This window comes from Canis lupus, chromosome 36 (genome assembly GCF_011100685.1).
Source record: "Canis lupus familiaris isolate Mischka breed German Shepherd chromosome 36, alternate assembly UU_Cfam_GSD_1.0, whole genome shotgun sequence".
Taxonomy (NCBI): domain Eukaryota; kingdom Metazoa; phylum Chordata; class Mammalia; order Carnivora; family Canidae; genus Canis; species Canis lupus.
In genome coordinates this window covers 18,497,505-18,523,310 of record NC_049257.1, presented here as the reverse complement: position 1 = coordinate 18,523,310, position 25,806 = coordinate 18,497,505, and the positions used below count along the sequence as shown (strand labels likewise).

General features: G+C 36.3%; 1 protein-coding gene across 4 annotated transcripts in view; it reads left to right on the top strand.

The window, feature by feature from the left end:
• Positions 1–25,806, top strand: part of OLA1 (Obg like ATPase 1) — a 170,099-nt gene that overhangs the window by 138,529 nt on the left and 5,764 nt on the right. For all 4 annotated transcript variants that reach the window (XM_038584878.1, XM_038584881.1, XM_038584879.1 and 1 more), the window contains 2 exons: positions 24,641–24,781; positions 25,473–25,569. In XM_038584878.1, coding sequence (XP_038440806.1) covers positions 24,641–24,781; positions 25,473–25,569 — 238 coding nt within the window. The remainder of the gene's footprint in view (positions 1–24,640; positions 24,782–25,472; positions 25,570–25,806) is intronic.

Here is a 25,806-nt window from a genome sequence, read left to right as displayed (position 1 = left end):
CTGGGAAGATAAAGAGCTTCCCACAGAGTCTGTGACTTTCTGGCAGCAAAGCACATCATGAGCTCATACATGAAGTTTTATTTGCTGAAGATTCACAATAAGATGCATTAGAACATTCAGCAGGGACTCTTTTTAGATGAGCAGAGAAATTCTGGAGGATTATTAGTTGATGTACCAGTGCATAGCATCACACTAAAATTTTTTAAAGTTCAACAAAATTAATTTTTTGTGTAGACATCAAAGACTATGACTACAATGCAGCATTAATATTGAACTTTTTGATATTTATATAATCTCCGACAGACCCTAATCTCTTTCTCTTCACCAAAGGCTGAGCTTCTCGCTGGAAAGTAGTTTGGTTATGATTGTCAGGGTGAAAACAGAACAGCAATTTTTCAAACTTTAGTACAAAATTGTATTTCAAAGGACTTGTTTATTGGCCAGGTGCTCTGCTTTTGTCAGCTACTTAGATTGTGATCAGTGAGGTAAACTCATTTGTCTGTTTACAGGCAGTTGAATAATTTACCCTGAAAAGGATGATGGGGTTTTTTTGGATAAAGGTACTGCACCTGTAGCTTAAGTTTTACAATTGTTGGTTTGACTATTATTTGCAGCGATCATAGTTTCATACGGCTTTAGAAAACTACAATGCAAAAAATATATATATATTTGCTTAATCTTTTTTTATGTATGCAGCGTTTTGCTTGTAGTCATTGAATTTGGTTTAAGTTTACTAGATTGAGGTGAATCAATGTGAATTAGACTGCCTGAACTTCAGGTGTGTGTTTCTTTTCAAAAATAATTTGCTCATTATATTTTTCTAAAAGCGAATTAATTTTGTTTTTGTAAAAACTACAACTACCGGATTAGGAATAGTCATATTAAGTTATATGTCAAAATGAATTCCAGCCCTCAAATCATTTTTAGAAATTACCATTTTCATAGCTGAAAGACAAAGATGATTTTCAACAACCAGTATTAGTTAAGCAGTTCACAGCCAATACAGAGTAGTGAGGTATTTGATTCATTCTTGTATAATTCTGTGTGTTATGTTACCTAGCTTAACTGCTATTCTTTATGGAGAATATTGAAATGGTCAGAAAATTAAAGATGATACTGGTTAAGTCTTTTTGCCTAAGTCCCTGCTTTTTTTTTTTTTTTTTTTGCTTCAACAATATTATAATGTTGTACTTTTAAAAATAAGTTTTTCCAGGTAGAGCACTAAAATTACATCAACTATACCTGCAATCTTAGGTAATTAAGTTAAAGTTTCTGGTGTAGAATGACCAGTGAACAAAGTAAATATCATACCAAAAAACAGATAAGACAAATTTTCTATAAGCACAGCTAGCCATTGGACTTACTGTTATTTTTCTAATAGCAATTAGTGCTACTCTTTTTGGAGATTTGTATCAGTGAAGATTTTTAGTTTACACTAATATATTTGAAATATTCATAGTAGCATGGCATAGATTAACCTAAAAAAAAAAAAAAGGAACATTGAAGAATTGTTTGAGGCAGTATTCTGCATTAATTCTGTTTTTAGTTTGCTATAAGATCTAAAGAAAAAACTATATTTGTTTCCATTTAGCAGCAAATAGGAAACACAGAACTCAAAATTCTACAAAGCACATTTTCCTTACCCTCTTTGTGTTTAAAAAGAAAGAAACCAGAGGAGCATGTGCAGTATAAGATTGTTTTGCATTTTTGTTTTTACATCACCAGATTAAGTATAATGAAACCCATCTGCAAATTGTATGAACTACTCATTGGTTTTTGTCAAGGACTGTAGTACGGTTTTTCCCTTCTTCTACAGTTTTTTTTTTTTTAAATTTCAACAAGATATACAGAAAATTAAAAACCTTGTCTGTTATAAAGTTTTGTTTGAGCTTTTTAAACTGAGTGATTAGCAGAAATAATGACCCTGTCAGCCTTAATCACATTAAAATGTGGTTAACATCATTTAATTTTTTCCACTTAATATGCAAAAATTTCCAGTAGATTTGCAGTGAAGGCCATTGAAATTCCATTAGAACAAGAATAAAAATTTCAGGCATCATTTATTCAGAGAAGGAATAAAGGTCTCGATTGAGAACTGCTGAATCTTTCTATTAGAGACACTATGAATCATTACATTGAATGTACCGTACATTTCGATAGACCTGTGTCAGGCTTTTTAAATGGTTGAAAATCATGTTTTCTCTGTTTTTCATAAGGAGAAATAAACTAGAATTGCATAATTTTATAAATATCTGAAAGATTACTGAATGTTTTATTTTGTACTACTTCAATCTGCTTAAATTTGGAGTAGGAAGTTATTTGTGTCTGAAAAAACAAGGTAAATGAAAGAATTATTTTAACATGGAATAAAACTGCACAGCCAAACTACAGAATGGACGGGCTGTGTCTTCTAAATAGTTGTTTTGGTGTATGCTAAGTCAGAAATTTAGAATTAAGAATCAAATGACACTAACTCTTTCCCAAAGTTCATAGCTTGTCATTTGTCAAGCTTCAACTGATATGTTATGCTGCATTAGCTATGTATGAATTAGAACTGAAGAATATTCTACGGTTTCTAGTACTGTTTATCCTTTTATGCTCATTTTTGATACTTATTCGTTGTGATGTATTCATAGAATAAGAAAGTAGGAAAAAATTTTGTTTTAAACAATTAAGAAATGTCTACCATTTATACTTTCTTTGATATGTCTGCATTTGCCAGTATCCTGTAAAACTTAACATTGTGTGGAATGTTTCTCCCCCATTTAAAAAAAAAAAAAAAAAAAAAGACTGTTACTGTATATACCTGATAAGCGGAAATGGTTTTCTGGAACCATTCCTATCTCTCGGGTAATTAAGTAATTATACAGTGTTGTGTGTGTATTTTTTTTAATTTGTATTTTGTTCCCAAACCATATGAACCCATTATATAATTATACTGTGTATACTTTGTAGTAAAAATACCATTGGAAAATTCATCAGGGAAAGTGTTCCATGAATGTGCTACTCACAGTGTATGAATTTCTCCTTCCTCTCATGTTTCTATGTCTGCAGAAATGTAAGAACATTTAATTGTCTGCTCCCCTTATTTGCCACATCCCTTCTCCCCACCATGGCTGGCCCCTGTGGCCTCCTCAGACACATCTTCCCTGACTACTCTGTCTAGAGTTATCTCCCAGATTCCCTTTTGTTCACAGCATCATGTGTATTTACTTCAGAGCACTTATCACAAGGATAGTCTTGCTTATTTGTCTTTCTGTCTCATGAGAACTTAATTCCAGGAGAATAAGAACCTTGCCTGTATTTTCAGCATTTTATACCTCCAGTGCTTGACCCTGGACTCTGTAAATACTGTTGACTGATTGAGTAGCTGGTTGGGTGAATCAGTTGAATATATCCCTTATGTTTCAACACTGACTTTTAGTCCTCATTGATAGAAATCTAGATCATTTGAAGTCCTTCTGTTCTAATTAGATACACCTAAGGTTTAGAGCACAGGTATATGAACTGACTATTCCAGGGGTCAGCAGATGTTCTGTGGTATGAGTTACATAGTATTTCCAGCTTTGAGGGTCACACAGTCTGTTACAGCTACTCATCTTTGCTGTTAGATGAAGAAGGCAGCCTTAGACAGTATGTAAACAAATGGGCATGGCAGTATCAATAACATTTCATTTATGGACACTGAAATTTGAATTTCATATAATTTCACTGTTGCAAAACATTCTTCTTTTTTGAGAATCATTTTAAAATGTAAAAACTGGGGTGCCTGGCTGGCTCAGTTGGAAGAGCATGTGACGCTTGATCTCAGGGTTGTGAGTTTGAGCCCTGTGTTAGGTGTAGAGATTACTTAAAAATAAAATTGTTTTAAAAAACGCAAAAGCTATTCTGAACTTGCAGGCCATACAAAAATGTATAGTGACTTGCTGACTCCTGGTCTATGTACTTAACCAAAGACAGTTGTTTAGTTGTGCATATATATATCTCCATTCATCTGCATTCCTCCTTCTCTCTCTCTTGTATCATCAGTTCCCCCCTCCCTTGGATGTTTCCTGTCAGCCTATAAGCTTGATATTATATCTCCAGTCCTTAGAACAACTTATTTTGGCCCCACATTCCTTTTTTTCTTTTTCTTTTCTTTTTTTTTTGTTTCGTTTTGTTTTGTTTTTAAGATTTTATTTATTCATGAGAAACACACAGAGAGCAGAGGCAGGGACATAGGCAGAGCGAGAAGTAAGCTCCTTAGGGAGCCCGATGCGGGACTCAATCCCAGGACCCCAGGATCACAACCTGAGCCAAAAGCAGATAGATGCTCAACCACTGAGCCACCCAGGCATTCCCCCACATTCCTTTTACACTATAGCTTATTCTCTTCTTCCTCCTTGAAAGAGCTATGTAAGTATTAAATAAAATTACGCATATAAGATGCCTGTCATTTCTCCTTTCCTTTTAAAAGAAATGTGGTTTTGGGATGCTTGGGTGGCTTAGTCAGTTAAGCGTTTATCTCTTGATCTTAGCTCAGGTCTTGATCTCAGGGTCATGAGTTCAAGCCCTGCATTAGGCTCCACACTGGGTGTTGAGCCTATTAAATGAACGAATGAATGAATGAATGAATAAAATGTTATTTTATAGTAATATTTTTGTATTACTTTGTTTGCAGGTTTCTCTTATTTAAAGGAAAACTAATGTAGAAAATATATCCTGAATAATATTTTTCTTCAAGGCAATGACCCTCATGGGGTTGGGGGGGGGGGCAGGGTCTATAATAAATGAAAGTATGTGTGTACCTGTCTCTGTCTTTTTGTCTCTGATCCTACCAGAATAAACTGTCTTTAGAAATTTCATGACATTCTCTTCTGCTTTGCTTTTGGGTGACAGGTGTATTAGCCTTTCACTTCTTAATCTCTTTACTGATTTTATCTGTGTCTGCCATGGCTCTTCCCCAGGGTTTAGTAACTGAGTGACTCAACTTTTTTCACTTTCCCTCTGTGCTTATACCTTTGACTCTAACCTGTATGTTAGTGGTTCTCAAACTTTAGTGTGCAGCAGAATCATCTGCAGGATTTATTAAAACACAGATAGCTGGCCCCACTACCTGAGTTTCTGATTCAGTAGGTCTGGGATGGGTTTGAGAATTGTCATGTCCAACAAGTTCCTAGGTGATGCTGATGCTGCTGGTACGTGAATGTTGCATTGAGAAGTGCTGCTCTCTCTTAACGATTTGTAAATCAGCAGCCTTTTCTTTTTTTTTATTATTATTTTTTTAATTTTTATTTATTTATGATAGTCACAGAGAGAGAGAGAGAGAGAGAGGCAGAGACACAGGCAGAGGGAGAAGCAGGCTCCATGCACCGGGAGCCCGACGTGGGATTCGATCCCGGGTCTCCAGGATCGCGCCCTGGGCCAAAGGCAGGCGCCAAACCGCTGCGCCACCCAGAGATCCCTCCTCTTAGGTCTTTTCAAGTTTCATTATTACTGTCAACAAGCAGACTCCACTTGACTATTCCATTATTATTATTAAGCTTAGTATGTATAAAACTGAACTGCTAATTTTTTCCTATAATACGTCCACAGTGGAGTCTACTTTTAAACTTTGCTCTTTTTTAGTGGTACTAGCATGCTTTGTATCTTTTAGGCTTAAGTTCCTCAAATCATTTTAATATACCTTCTTTCATATAACATATACAGTTAGTCACTAATTTCCATTTTTTCCTTCGAAATCTGGCCCTTACTCATCTTTTTCAGTTACACTGCTTATCAACCAAAACTAAAACCTCACCACCTCATTTTTTTAATTAAGTAGCAGACTCCTAGCTTATCAGCCTTGACACTGTTGCTTCTTTTCATCTGCAAGGCATTCTGGTTTGCTTTAAACAAATCACTGTGCCATTTTCTCATTCCATGATCCTTCATTGAAACATAGGAGAGTATCTCTACAACTTGGAATAGGCAAAGGTCTCTTGGATAAGATGCAGAAAACATTAACAAAAGAAAAAGCTAGGGATGCCTGGATGGCTCAGTGGTTGAGCGCCTCCCTTGGGCCCAAGGCATGATTCTGGAGTCCCAGGATCAAGTCCCACATTGGGCTCCCTACACGGAGTCCGCTTCTCCCTCTGCCTCTTGTGTCTCTCATGAATAAATAAATAAAATCTTTAAAAAAAAAAAAAAAGAAAAGAAAAATTAGACTTTATCATAGTGAATAACTTTTCTTCATCAAAAAGCATTACTAAGAAAATGAATAGACTAAATAAAATGTATTTACTGTATGTTAATCTGGCCAAGGACTTACGTCCTTAATGTTATGACCAATTACCCAATTGTAAAAATAGGCAAAAGACTCAAACACAACTTTACAAAGGAAGATACATGAATAAATATGAAAATAGGTACTTAGCATTTTTAGGTCATCAGGGAAAGGCAATTTAAAAAGACTAACAAAGAAGTGGAACAAGAATTGTTATATATTTCTGGTGGGAAGATAAAATGGTACAACCACTTGGAAAATTGGCAGTTTCATATAAGTAAAGCATACATCCACCCTGTAATCCTATAATTCCAACTTCTAGTATTTACCTAAAAGAAATGAAAATATATGCTCATATATTATAAATGTTTTTGTTACACAAAATAATAGCAACCCTATTGAAAATAGCCTAAAACTGGAAGCAACTTACATGTCTATCAGTAGGAGAATGGATCATTAAATTGTGACATATTTATACTGTGAAAGTCATACACCTCACCAATAAAATACACAGAACAGCATGATGAGGTAAGAATGGAATTGACTGGAAAGGGTCATAAAGGGAACTTTTCTAGGGAGATAAAATTTCTTTATCTTTGTTGAATGTGGTTACATGTATATATAAATTTTTCAAAATTCATCAAACTGAACATATAAGATCTGTGCACTTTGTTCTTTGTTAATTATTCTTGAATAAAAAAGTTTTAAAAAAATCAGTGGTTCCTTGTTTCCTATCAGATGTGTATCAGTATACATAAAAAAAGATCATAAGGCTGACTTGGTAAGCTCTGTGAAGACAAGGACAATGTTTGTCTTATTTATTACTACCAACCCACTACTTTGCTAGCACATAGCCAATATTTGATAAATACTTGTGTTAGTAGGTAGTCTAATGAGCAACAAATATTTTTCCACCTATTTTTAATACTTATAATTATCATATACTGTGCTATTATATCTGTGTACTATATTTTATCCAGATCTCTGGTGTTTTCTGTTGAGGTTATTTGACCTCTCTCTCTCTCTTTTTTAAGATTTTATTTATTTATTCATGAGAGACAGAGGCAGAGACACAGGCAAGCAGAAGGAGAAGCAGGCTCCACACAGGGAGTCCGATGCGGGATTCGATCCCAGGACCCAGGATCATGCCCTGGGTTGAAGGCGGTGCTAAACCGCTGAGCCACCCAGGGATCCCGACCTCTTTTTTTTTAAATGAATAAAGTACAGTGGACATCCTTGTAGCCATTCAAGAAAGTACATTTCCTTAACCTCAGCCAACACTGAGCGTTACTGTTGTTTTAATCTTTACTAATTTGATAGACAAGAAGTGTATATTATTTTTATTCTCTTGACTACAGTGTAAAGATAGGATTTTTAAAAAGATTTATTTATTTATTTGAGAAAGAGAGTGCATGTGAGCAGGAAGGGGGACAGAGACAGAGGGAGAATCTCAAGCAGACTCCCTCCCTACTTAGCAGAGAGCCCAATGTGATGCTTGATCCTATGACCCTGAGATCATGACCTGAGCTGAAATCATGACCTGACCCAACAGACTGAGCCACCCAGGCACACCTAAGATAGGATATTTTTAATACTGTTATACTGTCAGAGAAAAGATTTATCTCCCCTGGAAACAAAATGAAAAGTAGGCTTAAGTCAATTGCATAGCATTTAGATTCTCATTTATAATTATTATTTTTAATATATTCTAAGAGCAGAAATCTTAAAGTAAGAGAAACCATTTAAGAATGTGCATTTTAGGGACACCTGGGTGGCTCAGCGGTTGAGCGTCTGCCTTTGGCTCAGGGTGTGATCCTGGAGTCTCAGGATCGAGTCCCACATTGGGTTCCTTGTGTGGAGCCTGCTTCTCCCTCTGCCTGTGTCTCTGCCTCTCTTCCTGTCATGAATAAATAAATAAAATCTTTTTTAAAATGTGCGTTTTATTGTAATATGTCATTAATAAAATCATTTTTGGCAATTTCTTTGAAGGGAATTTATTTTAAAACAGTAGATATATGTAGCAGGCAGTGTGTTGGGGTGGCAGAAAGAAACATTTGAATGGGGAATAGGAGCAAAGGAAGAAATGTTCAGTCAGTTTTGTCTCTCCCAGAATGGCCAAGGAACAGGGAGTGAGAAGCTGTTCTGAGTAATATTGGTTCAGAAATTGTAGCAAGGTCAAGTATGCTCAAATCTGTTTCTTGTATGGTATTTGCAGCCCTAAATAATTTTTTCCCCTTCTTAAAAACTGTAAGGAATATCACTCAGCATTGATTTTAGTAAGTGGGAGGCTTGCCATTTTTTATATAGCAGACAGGACAATATAAGGAGGAAAGGAAATCCCTTTAAATAAATTTTGATGTGGTTAACTCTTAGACCTGCCTTATCAGAAAAATCTGGTTAATAGCCAGACATAGATAAACCCAGCACAATTCTGTTTAAGGATTGTGATCGCAACATTGAGGTATTTAAAAAAGACACAAGTTGTCACTTTTAATTTATAAGTAATAATAATAGCAAATAAATATATGTTGAGCATATATTTACCTTGTGTCAGATACCATGTTGAGTATTTTACATGCACTTTCTCACTTAATCTTCACATCATCCTTCTGAAATAGATGCTATTACTATCTCCATTTCTAAGTGAGAAAACTGAGACTTTAGAAAGGTTCCATGACATAGTTAGGGTTCCTCCTCCTTCTGGCTCCAGTGTTCTGTAACCATATTCTGTACTGCCTCCATTAGCAAAGAGATTGCCCATGGGAATCCTTTAATTATAGGATTCCTTTCATTGAAATAAAATAACTTTTTTTATTTACAAAAATTCATTCTGCACACAATGTTTTGTTAGTAAAGTAATGGACTCTTATTATTGTTAGGACAAAGTACATGCTATGAAAACAACTACAAGTTTTGGGAGATGTGATTCTCCTTTTCTTGTGTAAAAATATTCTATTAAGCCAGTTGGCATCCCACTGATAGGGAAAAGTCACTTTATTTCTCATCTAACGCGGTTCGAGGATCCCTGGTTGACTCAGCGGTTTAGCGCCCGCCTTCGGCCCAGGATGAGATCCCAGGGTCCTGGGATCGAGTCCCACATTGGGCTCCCTGCATAGAGCCGGCTTCTCCCTCTGCCTGTGTCTCTGCCTCTCTCTTTCTGTGTCTCTAGTGAATAAAAACAACAACAACAACAACACCCATGGTTCTATTTAGTGCCTCTGAAAATACAGGTTAATAAGAACTTACTTGCTGCAGTTGAAATTTGCATAAGAGATCTCTTCCATAGTGCTTCTTATTTCTCCTCTGCCCCTGAAATCCCTTTTTGCCATAGAGACAGAAACAGGGACTTTCTCTTTCTCACACTGACTATTTGCCTTGGGTTTATATCCTTCTGTGTCTGTTCCTTTATGAAATTTACATGCATCCCACATGGTAAACAGAGGATTTAGATAAACAGGATCATGAGGGAATGGTCTCTTTTGTTAGAATATGGAGGCACCCTCCAGAGGCTGAATTAAGAACAACTTCAGGAGAAGGATCCATTTAGGAAAGGCGGTCTGTGCAAATGGATTCTGACATACACACCCATATTTATCTTTCCCTTGGGGGTTTCTTACTTGTTGGCCCCACAAAATTCTAGCTCTATCATGAATAAAAACCCCTCTCCTTTTCTGCTTCTCCTGTTATAACTAAACTAACCTGAAAAAAACATTTTATAATTGAAAAGACAAATGTATTGGTTTCTGTTTTTCTGAAATTTCTAGTTCTAATGAGGCCAAAATGTTCCTTTATTGAGATAGTGCACTCCCCTCCTCATTTTTCCTGTGGCACATTGCTTCTCCTAACATACTTATTATGCTCTTTTGTATTTACATGTTTGTCTGTTTTTTCTCTTACCTCATACACCTCCTTTTTCAAAGTTGCACCCCAAGATCTAGCGTAATGCTTATTAGTACACAGAGTGACTTAATATATATATTTTGCAATCATTATGCTTGAATTCTTTCCCTTCTAGTTATCTCCCTTTCTATAAAGGGTTGGTAAGGCAAGATTTCTTCCTAGAAAGACCTGAATTTTAAAAAGAACTCTCATTCTTTATTCACAGTTAATTTTTTTTTTAATTTTTATTTATTTATGATAGGCACACAGTGAGAGAGAGAGAGAGGCAGAGACATAGGCAGAGGGAGAAGCAGGCTCCATGCACCGGGAGCCCGACGTGGGATTCGATCCCGGATCTCCAGGATCACGCCCTGGGCCAAAGGCAGGCGCTAAACCGCTGCGCCACCCAGGGATCCCTATTCACAGTTAATTTAATAGTATTTTTAACTCTACAGTAACTATTGAGAATGAGAATGCTTACCTTCCCAATAGGGTTGGGAACTAAAGTTTGAAGGTCTGTAATATTCTAGGCACTTTGATACTAAAATCATCCTGTGAGGATAAGTATTGTTATTTGTGTATTAGGTGATTAAACTGAGGTTCAGGAAGCTTAAATGACTTTTCCAGAATTTTATAGCTAGTATGCAATTAAGCTGAAATTTGAGTTGATACTTGCCTTACTCCAAAATTTCTGCTTTTTCTATTGATCCCTGATCTCTCTACAGGTAGGTCAAACATTATAGAATCATAATTTGCATTTTATTAGCATTTTTATATCCTTAAAATCTCAGTTTAGCTTTGGTGGTTTTTTAGATAATTATCATATACAAAATTCTCTCTTTTAAAATACACAACTCAGTGGGTTTTAGTATATTTACAATGTTGTGCCATCATTAATTCCAGAACATTTCATCACCCCAAAAAGAAACCCTGAGCCTATTAATAGTTATTCCCTCTTGTCTTTATCCTGGCAACCACTAATCTATTTTATGTCTATCTGCATTTGTCCACTGAGGATATTACAAATCAATTGATACGAATATGTGGTGTGGCCCTTTGTGTATGATGGCTTTTACCTTACTATGTTTTAAGTTTCGTGTGTGCTGGAGCAGATGTCAGTACTTCATTTCTTTTTATGTCTAACTTAAATTTCATTATATGGATATACAACTTACTATTGTCCATCTTTTTTTTTTTTTTAACTTTTTAAAGTTTTACTTATTTAAGTAATGTAAGTAATCTCTACACCCCATGTGGGTTCAAACTCATGACCCTGAGATCAAGAGTTGCTTACTCTTCCAACTGAGTCAGCCAGGCACCCCCTATTGTCCATCTTTTAAATTATAACCATTGTAGTGGTTATGGACTGGTATCTCACTATGGTTTTGATTTGCATTTCTCAGTAATTAGTGATATTGAACAACTTTTCATATACTTGTTGGCCATTTGTATATCTTTCTGGGAGATATGTCTTTTCAAATCTTGCCTATTTTAAATTAGATTTCTGTCCTTTTATTACTGACTTAACTATAAGTTAAAATTATTATTGAGTTTTAAAAATATATGTTCTGGTTACTAGTCCCAAATCAGATGAGTTCCAAAATTTTTTTTCAATTTTGTGGATTGTTGTTTCACTTTCTTGATAGTATATTTTGATGTACAAAACTTGAGATTTGTATAAAGTCTAATGCATTTTTTGTTTGGTTGTCTGTGCTTTACATGTCTCACTGAGAAGCTATTGCCTAATCCAAGGTCAAAGATGTCCATATGTTTTCTTCGTAGAGTTTTATAGTTCTAACTCTTACGTTTAGGTTTTTGGTTCATATTTATTTTTGTTTGTTGGTTGTACACTTGTCTAAGCACCAATTGGTGACTATTTTTTCCTCCATTGACTTGTTTTGGTACCCTTGTCAAAAATCAATTGACTATGGCACAATGTCAACAAAAAAACAAATAACCCAATTAAAAATGGGCAAAGGATTTGGATAAACATTTCTCCAAAGAAGATATACAAATAGCCACCAAGCATAGGAAGAGATGCCAATATCACTAATTGTTAAAGAAATGCAAATCAAAATTATAATGAAATATCAATCATCTCACACCCATCAAGATGGGCACTAAAATAGAAAAGAAAAGAAAATATGTTGGCAAGGATATGCAGAAATTATAACCTTGATGCAATGTTAATAGGAATGAAAACCATTTGGAGATTCCTTTAAAAATTAAAAGTAAGGGGTTCCTGGGTGGCTCAGCCAGTTAAACGTCTGCCTTCGGCTCAGGTCATGGGATCAGGCCCCACATTGGGCTCCCTGCTCAGTGAGGAGCCTACTTCTCCCTCTTCCTTTGCAGCTCCCCCTGCTTGTGCTCTCTCTGCTTCTCAAATAAATAAGTAGAATCTTTAAAAAAGATGAAAGTGTGTATATATACATTTATATTTGTGCAGAAGGTGTCTAGAGAGATACAACAAAAAGAAAGAGTTAACTGTGGGATCCTCAGGGGAACTTCACATTTTTTATATAATACCTTAACTATTATTTTATTTTTAAGCTTTTGTTTATTATTTTATTTGAGAGAGAGCTGGAGCAGGGGATGGGTGGGGACGGGCAGAATGGAGAGGGAGAAGCAGATTCCCTTCTGAATAGGGAGCCCAGTGTGGGGCTCGATCCCAGGACCCTGAGATCATGACCTGAGCCAAAGGCAGACGTTTAACCTACTTAGCCACCCAGGTGCCCCAAGAATATTGCATCTTAACAGCATTCAGTCTTTCAGTCCATGAGTACAGATGTCTTTCCACTTATTTCAGTCTTTAGTTTCTGTCAATAATGCTTTGTAATTTTCTTGTACAAGTACACCTCTTTTGTTAGGGATGTTCCTATCTCAGGTTAGTTTTTTTATCATTTATAAGCCCTTTATAAGATTAGGCCATTTTCAAAAGGACTCAGTACTAACGTTTTCATCATGTTTCTGGAACCGTGTTTCTTTGGAACACTACCCCTATGACACATGTTGCAATTCATGCTCTCTCTCGCCCTCCCCTCCCCCCCATGCATAATACTCAGTCTTATTCCAAGCATCTTCTCCTCCATTTCTCCCAAGATATTAAAGGTTGTTGTTTGACTTTCTTCATCTTCATAAGTAGTCTAGATATAGAAGTCTCATTTCTGATACCATCTACATCCCTAAAAAATGTGATGTTAAATCAAGATTTGTGGCTCTCCCTATAAATTTATGTTTTGAGGGACACCTGGGTGGCTCAGCAGTTGAGTGTCTGCCTTCAGCTCAGGGCATGATCCCGGGGTTCCAGGATTGAGTCTTGCATTGGGCTCCCTGCGTGGAGGCTGCTTTTTCCTCTGCTTGTGTCTCTCTTTGTATCTCTCATTAATGAATAAATAAAATCTTTTAAAAAAATAAATTTATGTTTTGATTATAGATTGCATCAACCTGGTGTCTTCCTCCTTGTACAAAAGTGGAATGAAAGATATTTTATCTCAGAGCCCAATGGCCAGAAGTAATTTCATATTTATAGGTTTGTAAAGTAGCTGGGAAGTTTTTTTGTACCTAACAGAATTTCACAGTCTCAAGCTACAAATACTGATTTCATACCTCATGACAACGCTAATCACAGGATATTCCTTTTTTTTTTTTTTTTTTAGATTTTATTTATTTATTCATGAGAGACACAGAGAGGGAGGCAGAGACATAGGCAGCGGGAGAAGCAGGCTCCATGCAGGGACCTCGATGTGGGACTTGATCGATCCCAGGATCACATCCTGGGCCGGAGACGGCACTAAACCGCTGAGCCACCCGGGCTGCCCTCATAGGATTGTCCTATGTGTAATGTTTAAAGCTAGAATGTAGAAATGCAAAGAGAGAGAGAGAGAGAGAAAGATTTAAAAATAGTTGCTGGGATCCCTGGGTGGCGCAGCGGTTTAGCGCCTGCCTTTGGCCCAGGGCGCGATCCTGGAGACCCGGGATCGAATCCCACATCAGGCTCCCAGTGCATGGAGCCTGCTTCTCCCTCTGCCTGTGTCTCTGCCTGTGTCTCTGCCTCTCTCTCTCTGTGTGACTATCATAAATAAATAAAAATTAAAAAAAAATAAAAATAAAAATAGTTGCTACCAGACATCAGAGTGCAAAATGTTGTAAGGGTTAGGTGCAAATCCCACTTGCAGAGATCACAAATCTAGATTTTCTTGTAGTGTCCTAGACTCACAGGTGGTCCAGAAACTGTATTTTGAGAAAATTGCTCTATAGTATCAATAATGTACCATGCTTGGGACCACTCGTTATGAACATAAATCATAACTTAGTAGCCTTGAAGGAGTAAGAAGCATGAGACTCAGGGAACATCTTAAAGTTTGAACAAAGCTTTTTTTTTTTTTCTTTCTGCATTCACAATGATTTCCATGGTTTAGACTTGAATTACAGTAGTTCAGGCCACAGATTTAACATGAGAATGAAAATAATCCCACTATACTGTGAATTTTATGTAGCCTTACCTGAATTAAATATACTTCCCCCATGTTCTGTTTGTATGATTTTTCACCTTGCCATTCTAGCTAATAAACATGCATTACTTCCAATGGGCAAGTCAACTATAGTTTACTAATTTCTAAAGGTTGACTCTGACAGAAGAGAAGGTAACTAGGGTCTGAAAGAATCATATGTACTTCTGAATGTTCATTTACGTAATCTTTGAATTAACTCTGAACGTAATTTGTTCCTTCTCATTGATCCACCCAGCATCTAATAAACATCTGCTTATGCCAGGAACTATTATATATAAGTGGTGCTAGGAATACCACAGTGAACAAGAAATTTAAAAAGTTCCTTGCACTAATAACTGGGTAAGTGGGTTTGCCAATGCTGGATGGAAGACCATAAACATTAGGAACATAGTAAGTGCTATGAAAAGTCTATGTGAGGAAATAGAGAGTGACAGAAACTGGGAAGAGAGTTTTTGGTTGTGGTTATTTTTTTTTTTCTTTTAAAAGATAGTGAACAGTAGGGGGCGCCTGGGTGTCTTAGTCAGTTTAGCCTCCAACTCCTGATTTCCGCTCAGGTCATGATTTTAGGATTAGGGGATGGGGCCCCATGTCAGGCTCCATGCTCAGCAGAGTCTGCTTGTCCCTCTCCCTCTGCTCTCCCCCCTCACGCACATGTGCACTGTCTCAAATAAATAAATTATTAAATGGATCAAATCTTTTTTAAAAAAAGATGGTGAGCAGTAGGATTTAAGCAGAAAGATCTTAGCACTTGTTCAGTTTCTGGCGTACGCCATAAAATGGTAGTGAAAATGCCATCTGAAAAGGATCTTCTACTCATTCAAGTTTAGAACTGTTAAAAACAGAACTTTTCTTCTGATGAAATCTGATGCAGAAATTCAACATGTAAGAACAGTGCAGCTGTGGTTGAAATTCAAGAGTAGTGGATGCACCCCTTCCTCTCCTAGTACCTTGGGAGCTCCATTAGGGAACCCAGAACATGTGGAAAATCACTCATCAGTTTGCAGATGAGTAAATTAAAGCTAAGAGACCTTAAGTCACTGCCTGTAATCACTGAGCCAGTTAGCCACTTAGATGGAAATGCTCTTTCCATCTTATCCATTCAGAAACTGTTTGAGCATCGACTGTGTGTCAGTGCCATGCTAGGAGAATTCTGTGGATGTGTCCAGGAACGAAGGAAGAACAAGCTCCTGACCTCAAGAAGTTTTTATTATAGTAGGAGGAGATAAGAAAATAGGCAATTTATAATATAGGGTGGAGTGTAGTAATAACATCTTCCATGTGGAAGCTCAGGAAAAGCTCTGCAGTAACTGATTTCTTAAATAAGAATTTGGAGTTTGACCAATGAAGAGGAACTGCACTCGTATACTTAAATGAAGATAAGCCCCAAATGCAGTCATTATCAGTATCAGGATGCTTTCACTGTAAATAACAGAGGTCATCCAAATACATAATAGTAAGACCCAAGGTAGTATATGCTTCTAGGGTTGTTTAATTCAGTGTTCCTGGTTGTTTTTTTGATTTTTGTTTTAAGATTTTATTTATTTATTTGAGAGAGAGAGACCATGCACCAGTGAGGAAGGGCAGAGGCAGAGGGAGAAGTGGACAAGAATCTCAAGCAGACTCCCCTCTGAGCACAGAGCCTGATGTGGGTCTCAGTCTCGCAACCCAGAGATCATGGTGTAAGTCAGATGCTTAACTGACTGAGCCACCTGGGCGCTCTTCAGTGTTCCTGTTTAATTCAAGGTTGTGATATTATCAAGAAGAAGGGTTTTTCTCATCTTCCCCCACTTCCATTCTTTTGGTCACAGAATGACTGCTAGAGTTCCAAGGATAATTAATATCCATAGTATCCAGTAGAGACTCCCTTCTTTTCTCTGTTTAAGAGCCAAAGGAACCCTTTAGAATCTTTTTCTAAAGGCCCAAAGAGGCTTCCGCTGAGGCCTCATTGACCAGAGCTGGTTCACATGCCCATTCTCTAACCAGTTGCCAGCTAGAGAATGGGATTACTAAGATTTATTCAAACTGGTTAGGATTCATCCTGCTGTTTCCTCCTGTTAATGCACAGAAAGATTTTTTTTTTTTTTAAACAGAGCCTTTTGCTGAACATGGAAAATATTTCCATATAGTTGTTCCATGTTCATCACATTGAGATTAATTGCATATATTATCCATTATCCTTCTTTAAGTACATTAAAGTAAGAAATCTCAGAGTCACAGTGAGACCAGAGTGTTAGGATAAGTATATCCCAATTGTTCTAATTTGCTTTTAAGGTTTTCTGCTTATCATAACACCTGTCATTTCAGTTTCCCCATCACCTTCCAATTACTGCTCAAGTCAGAAATCTTGTTAATTCTTGAAATAGAAAAATAAAAATAAAAAAATTAAAAATAAATTCTTGAAATAGAGACTGAAACCCGATTTTGATTTATTTGCTGCAAAACGAATGCCCGCTTCTCTAGGTTTTATTTCCTTTTGTAAACACACATCACACACACACACACACGGTTGGATATATACAAATGCCATTTCATTATAGTGACTGCAGAATGAATGGAGTTTTTCAGACAGTGGTTCTGTGAGGTCCTTATTTTGGGTGTAATATCCCTTTTACTTGATAAGAATTTAAATTTCACAAAATTCTCTCTGTAGGAATCACTTCTTATATTTTGAATCTACACTCCAAAACTAACTTACTACAGATGTTTCTCTGGGTATTAAAGCTTATTAGAATAAGAGAAGTGTAATTATGCCTTATAAAGTAAGAAACTCTTGACCATATAGTAATTCTGTCTAAACGAATTATTTTTACTGTTAATCTGAAACTTCTTTGAGATTGCAGGGGATTTACAGCAAACATTTGCCTTACATTTTCTGAAATTCTAGTGACTTTTTTTTCTGGTTTCTAACCTGGAAGATCTAAGCAGGAACTTTTTTATTATTCTTACTCCCCACATGTTGGTGGGATAGGTGATCTGCATGTGCACAGTTATCAGCTGGACTGCGGAGTTATGGCTGACATTTTCATGCTTTCAGTTAATGGGCCCACATTTTCAAAGTCCTTTTAGTTCAGTGCTTCTGCAAGTCTGACATACCTGTCAAATGCTTGGGGATCTTGTTAAAATGCAGATTCTGAGGTTGACCACACTTTGAGGAACGAAGTCATAATCCTTATCCTGTACAGCTCCATGAAATTAGACAAGAACAGGGAAACTTGAAGTCCATTATGTAGATCAAAGATAGGGATCTTTTTTGGAATAGGGATTAGATATGTAGACAATAATCAATTAGACTAGAGCTTACTTTTTTTTGTTATTTCTTCTTTCTCCTCCCCCACCCACTAACTTCCTTAATAGCTCCATTTATTCAAAGAATTCTTAAGAGTTGGAAATTTTGGATTTTCTAGAGCTAATTTTCTTGGCCTTGAATGAATATTGTTTAAAGGCTATATTTCAGTGCAGTGTGTACATTATTTGTGGTATTAATTTTAGTATTAATAATTCTGGTGTTATTTATTGCCATTTGTGAAAGAACGATTAATGTTTATGTCATCCATGAGAGGATAGTCTTACCTTCCATAGCCTTATTTCTTTTTCTTTTCTTTTTAGAACACTATAAATTGACATTAATTTGCAGTGATTTTAGTTTGGAAAATGGAAAAAAAGGAATGTAATATTTTAAACACATTCTTTGGTACTCTGAGCAATTCTGACAGAAATGAGAGTAAACCTGCAAGGGAGGAGACTAGAAATGACCTCAGTGTTTTTCAGTGCCCTCTGGATTTATGGTACATCCATACCATGAACAACATGAGAGGAACTAACTTAGTAAAGGTCAAGTCCATAATAATGTTGACTGAATGATGTTAAATCACTGGATAAACCAGACCTAGAGCCTCCTTTGTGTAAATTCCATCATTTTCTGACTATTGACATATGGTTTGCCAGCAGTTATATTCAGTCAGAAGCAAGATGTTACTGCTGATTTTTTTTAAAAAGTTAAGACCTTGATTCATACAGAAAATTATGTAGGTTATGTATAAGAACCTAATATTATCATATGTAACAGTTTTAAAGATTTTTTTTAAAGACTTTATTTATTCATGAGAGATACAGAGAGGCAGAGACACTGGCAGAGGAAGAAGCAGGCTCCATGCAGGGAGCCCGATGTGGGACTTGATCCTGGGACTCCGGGATCACGCCCTGAGCCAAAGGCAGACGCTCAACCGCTGAACCACCCAGGTGTCCCAGTTTTAAAGATTTTAAAGACATTTTTATGTTACGGACTAGAATAGCAGATTTGAGAGAATTCTAATGTTCAGCAAAGACACTGTAAGTGGCAATATAACTTGGCTTTATGCTTGAGTTGAGCCATCTTTAAGGATTTTAGAAAATATAATCAGAATTTATTGTAACTAGGAGGTAAATGAGTGGCCAAATGGACATAAAGTGAAGAAAAAAGTTAAATTCATATTAAAGTATAAGGGTTTTTTTTTATTTTTGAAGTTGTGTTTATTTAAGTAATCTCTCCACCCCATATGGGGCTCAAACTCATGACCCCCTTCTGACTGAGCCAGCGAGACGCCCCTTAAAATTATGTTAGAGAGAACTCATTTCAGGGGTTTATTTTAAGTTGCAAGAATTTAGTTTTATGTGGAATATCAAATAGCACTATTGAGATTGTCCTGTTTCTCACTATAAAGGTGAAGTATTGTTTTCTGAAACCTGTGTCAGTTTGGATATGTGTATAAAAATAATATGTCTGTGCACCATATGTTTGAATCAAGTATAAATCTATTTCTTCCTTTGGGTAATGTTCAAAAAAAGTTTGAAAGCTGTTGTATCAGAACACAATAAAATGGAAGATTTAACTCCAGTATGGAGAGTTTTCAGTTAAGATGGTGGACTGAGCCAGTATAGGACACTCTCTTCTTGCTGGTTATATATAGAAACACCAGAGAAAATAACCAGTAAAGGATGGTCTTGATGATGGTGTGGTATATTTAGAACACACAGAAAGACTTAAGCAAGTAAGGGATTTTCTAGGTGCCAAAAACAAAGAGGAAACTCAGTGAGAGTCAGAGTGAAATCAATAGAGACTGGCCCTCAGGGGAATAAAACCCAGTTTATATATGACCTAGAGGCCTTGGCAAGCATAGGAATAAGAGTCAAGGCAGAGGCCCCAGACTGTAGGTGCTGCAATGAGGCTCACTCATAAAGCCTAGAAAAAGCTATGCTTCTCAAGATCAGAACCCAGAAAAATGCCTCCCGTTCCCACCCCGGGCAAAGGAAAAAATTGTACTGTCAGGAATTGGAGACTAGGACCTCTATAAGAGGTAGGGGGCCTTAATTTGCAATTCCAATGACCTAGGTCAGAAATACTAAACCTTAAGATGACCCAGAGCCCACAACCCTCTAGAGGTCTTTCCCTGGAAGAACAAGCACAAAACTACCCCATAGATACATCTCTAAATAGAGGGGACCACAGACTCCCTTGGAACTTGACTGCTGCTGCCCATTTGTGCCCCAAAACAGCACAGCACATACACAGGAGCCAACTGTTGTGAGAGGCTGCTAGTAGATGATTAATGGTGGAAGGCAGAGTTTTACCCAAGAAACCAGAAATAATTAGAGCAGCCTGAAAAGAACTTTTAAGCTAATCTGCTTAAAATATGGAAGGGAGACTAAGAATTCATTAAATGAATTAAGTATTACTTTAAAAGAGCAGATAGATTTGAAAGAGAGACAAATAGAATTTTTAGAAATAAAATTAGGGGCACCTGAGTGGCTCAGTCGTTTAATCATTTCACTCTTGATTTTGGTTCAGGTCGTGATCTCAGGGTTGTGGGAGTGAGCCCTGAGTTATGCTTGAGATTCTTTCTCTCCCTCCCACCCCCCCTTACAAATAAATGGGTCTTAGGGGAAAAATAAATATGTGGACATGCTTTTTTTTTTTTTTTTTTTTTTTTTTTTTGTGGACATGCTTTTAAAAAAAGGAATACAATCTGTATCCGGGGAAATAAATACAAACAATGTAAATGAATTTTAGGAAAATCAAATTATAGAATCTAGAATTTCGAGACTTGCTAAAAAGGTCAGATTATAAGACCAAAGATAAATTTGAGACGTGATCTTTTGGAAATCTAATACTAATTTAACATTAAAGATCTCATTCTGCCAGACAGTCTAACCTCACAACCTGCCAGTGTATCTCCAAGCATCATCCTTTTAGTTTTAAAACTGATTGTCTCTGCTTTGTCCTCTTGCTATGGAATCAGTACCAGAGAGAAAAATACGACTAATGGCAGTTCCTCTTTCCATTTGTTACTCATAAGACTTTAGGGAAATCACCGTGGCTCTGGCTCCTTATCAAAAGAAAGATGGATCCCCTTGTAATATAGTCTGTTTGTAGAAATTTGCAAAATGAATATTATCAAAGTCTTTACAGTTTAACTCTTTCTGAGTGTACTGTCTTTACTGTTTTGTCTCCCCTCATATGATGTGATATTCTATGACAATATCATCATCATTATAATTTTATTATTTTGGTCTCTAACAATTGGATAGTTTTCTTTGGACATTTGCTAACATTTGTATATGGAGATCATTATTCATTTGACAGAATATACTTGAAATTGTTTTTCCCTTAAGTGGTACTGAGATCAACTTTGATTTTCCATATTCCTCATGTGCCAGGAGCACACATTTTTAGATGACTAACTATAGTTTGGGGTATGGTTTGTAGCAATAGAATAGACATTTTTCTGCAAAAGGTAACTGGTCCCAATGGGGTTCAAACTTGTGATCTTGGCCTCATTATCACACTTTTGTAACCATCAGACCTAATAGATATATTATATGTATTTCAGTCTGTAATCTTAAAATTGAGTACTATTTTTTTATTACCCAAGGTTCATTTCAAATGTGTAATTAAAAATCACTTTGGGACATTTCTCACTTTTGTTTGATAGTAAAAGTAACAAAAGTAAAGCAGACAGCCAAAGAACCTAACTCACTTTTCATCTTCCCTGTGTTTTCTATGACAGTGAAAGTCACAAAAGTGAAGCTCGCAGGCAAAGAGCCTAACTCACTTTACGGAGAGTGCTCCGGTACCTTTTTCTTTTAGTGAGGCTATAGCAGGTCTGATGTCAGTCACTTTAGAGACCTTTAGACCTCAGTGCTCATTTACTGCTAAAATGTACCAGCTCTGCTTCTGCATTATGAAGATCATCTGTCAACACTTTGAGATATTCTCCTTTGTTATTAAGCTTGTGATGCTCTACACTGTCAGGTTTTTTGCCAATTATAGTTAAGGTACAATGGTGTATTCACCAGATCAAAGTCTCACATTGGCGGTAGAGGAATGATTTGTAAGTCTTTATTCATCTGAATTGTACAATAGAACACCTGAGGAATGCAAATAATCCCTCTGAGGACTCTGCAGGAAAGGCTGTTAAAATGACAGAGTAGAACTATTGTTATTCTGAATTGATGTTTTAGCCAAAGTAATTATTTCTTATCTTGTTGTTTCTTAACAGTTCTGGTTTTATTAGTTATGTTGACCATATTTGTGATACAAAATGTGTGTGATATTTTTGTATTCTCCTTTTACCTCGGCTTGTTTTATTTTCATTTTCAATGAATCTGTATTTTGTATGTGGATATATATATGTGTGTGTATATGTATCCACATATATCTCCAGACACTTGATTCTCACTTGTGTAATAAACATACATCACTAAGCCACATCGCTTTGTTTGAACGTTGTAAGTCTGTGAAGTAACTTAGAATCTCATAAGGTTATTATAGGCAGAAGTATCAGTTTAAATTTTCCCTTGTTCGTGGTGCCTGGCCGGCTCAGTCTGTGGAGCGTGCAACTCCTGATCTCAGGGTTGTGAGTTTGAGCCCCACATTGGGTGTAGAGATTACTTAAATAAACTCTTTTTAAAAATAGAAAAAATAATAACAGATTTTACCTGTTTTCCTTAACATATCCTTCATAATTTTGAATAAGGAAACATCTGATTTGAATTTCCTATTTTAAAGGACACATCCTGGGACGTCTGGATGGCTCAGCAGTTGAGCATCTGCCTTTGGCTCAGGGCGTGATCCTGGAGACCTGGGATCAAGTCCCACATCAGGCTCCCTGCATGGAGCCTGTTTCTCCTCCCTCTGCCGGTGTCTCTGCCTCTCTTTCTGTGTCTCTCATGAATAAATAAATAAATAAAACCTTAAAAAAAAATAAAGTACACATAATTTATTCCAAAATAAACTCTTAGGGATTGGTCCATTCTTTTAGGATGTGACCAAAGGGAAAAAAACATTATGAAGATCAAAAACTGCTGATAGCATTAAATGATTAAATTATAGGTTAGTCTTATATAACAAACATGTATAAATTATTATGTGAATTTTCCATTCCTTTATCCTATGGTAAATCCTCCTCAGTAGGCCATATTCTTAATTTTTTTAAAAGATTTTATTTATTCAATCATGAAAGAGAGAGAGAGGGAGAGAGAGAGGCAGAGGCACAGGTAGAGGGAGAAGCAGGTTCCATGCCAGGAGCCCGACATGGGACTCGATTCCGGGTCCCCAGGATCAAGCCCTGGGCTGAGGGTGGCGCTAAACTGCTGAGCCACCGGGGCTGCCCCCATATTCTTAATTTTATAATAACCAATCCCCTCACATTTTCTTTTTTTTTTTTTCCCCTCACATTTTCTTTGCTAGGTGAGTTTTGATGAATTTGTGCTTTAGTTTTTGTGTTTCTTTTTCCCTATTATGATATTTTACATTGATTACTTAAAGGATTCCAGCCACAATTTTTTGCCATAATAACTATTAAAACCTTGGTCTAAATGTGGAAGGCTAGTAGAATTACATAAGACTATGGTATGCATTAATATTTTTAACAAAAGTTTCTGTGAAATCTGTATTCACTTCTATTGTAAACCCTATTCCAGAATCATAGACATATGATCTATGATTGAGAATGAAAATTAGCCATAGTAACTACTGTTATCCTTAACAGTAATAATTCTAATAGTGATGCTGTTTACTATATGCTAGCATTACTTTCCCAGGTTCATTACAATATAATGTGTACTACAGTTATCTCCATTTTTATAGGTGAGGAAGCTCAGGTTCAGAAGGGTTTGTTAACCTGCCCAGGAAGAAAGAGCTAGCAAAGTGGTAGAATCAGAATCTGGTTAATGTATTCACTACACTTACTTCATTTATGTTCCAACTACTGCTTTGCCAAAATACCCCATGATCTAGAAGAAAAAGAAATCACTCAGTAACATCTTTTTGGGGAAGTTGGTGTCTATTCCCTAACTGATTGGGCTTTCCAAACCCTTTGTGATTAAAGGAATTTATTTCCTCTAGTTCCCTTATTTGTGCTCCTGCAAAAGTAAGAACAGTGTGTATACAATCAACTAGGTTTGTAAATCTGTATTTCTGTATGTCTTTATTTATTTAGCAAAAGTCTCCCTGAGAGCCAGGCACTATTGTGAGCTCTTGTTAGTCCAAGAGGGCACTGAACTAGACTTATAAATATCTGGGTGGAACAAATTATTTATTTGGCAAAAACTCCTACAAATTAGCTGGCACTTCTTAGGTGTGGTTCCTATATAAACAGAACTTAATGTTTTTGCTTCTTAAAAATTTACCTTATTTTACAGTAAGGAAAATCATAAATCATAAAATTGAGGTTTTCAAGGACACAGGTGTTACTGCTGAACAAATTTAGTGTACTTTAAAAAGTTTTATAATATTTGTATGATGGTTCATAATGTGCTAAAGTAAAACTAGATTACAGTAAAATCTCACGGCATATACCTGAAGCAATTGCTGCCTGTTAATGCCTTGACCTTGGAAAGCTATACACAAAAAGATGGCATCATAAAACCGTGCAATTCTTATGAATATGTATGTGCTACTTGATAATAATGAATGTGGTACAGTCATGCATGCACTACAAGATAATGTTGTGCCCTTTTTTGTCTACAGGTTGATAAAAATTAAAGAGTGGGTGGACAAGTATGACCCAGGTGCCTTGGTCATTCCTTTTAGTGGGGCCTTGGAACTCAAGTTGCAAGAATTGAGTGCTGAGGAGAGACAGAAGTATCTGGAAGCGAACATGACACAAAGGTTAATTAGCATTCATTTTCCCTACACTTTATTATCAACTATTTCCTTGCAGTAATTTAATTGCTTGCGCTGATAGAATAATAAATGACAGAGTAATTACCATTATAAAGAGGGAATCTTCTCCTTTCTTTACCATGAGACAGAGTGAAAAGATTTATTTTAAATTAAGTTTTTAACTGTCATCTGTCATCTCTGTACAGTGTTTTAATTATAACATAGGTATTAGTTATGTATATTTTTGAGAAGGAATGATCGCCAAAACTCTTTCGTCATGTTCGGTGGGGGAGGGAAAGGGTGAATCAGTTGCCTTAATTTTTTCTGAGTAACACTAATATATTGTTTAAACATTGGATTTCAATCAAATAATTTTGCTTTCATGACCCACGTCCTGGAAATAATTAATATTGGAGGAAAATAGTCATAGAATGAGTAGATCAGATTTTTCTCTTTTTTTTATAGTAAACAATTCAAAATGATATATTCAGACTAATACAATTAAAACCAATTTTAGAAAGGATTTTTTTCAGAAACAGTTACATGCTTTCAGGCCTCTTCAAGTGTATTATGAAAGATGAATGGTCATTTACTAATATCTTTAACATTTCTGCTTGAAATGAATAATTTTAGCTCTATACTGATCTCTGGCACAATCAAGTTATATGTTGAGTGAATTTGTTTCATTTTATTTCAGCGCTTTGCCAAAGATCATTAAGGCTGGGTTTGCAGCACTCCAACTAGAATACTTTTTCACTGCAGGCCCAGATGAAGTACGTGCATGGACCATCAGGGTAAGATTCATACTTATTCATCAGCTATATCCAGTTCCACACTATTGAATTCAGATTGATATCACTGACTTTGAAGTTTGTCATGGTGGCGGTTAGCTAGTCATTACAGATGAGGTTTTTGTCCAGGATAACTTTAATTATTTGTGAGCTGCTGAACAGTGAAAGTGGAGCGGCATTGATTGAGGCAGGTAACAATTGATTCTGCCTATTACATAGTCTGAATTTCTTCATCCTGTA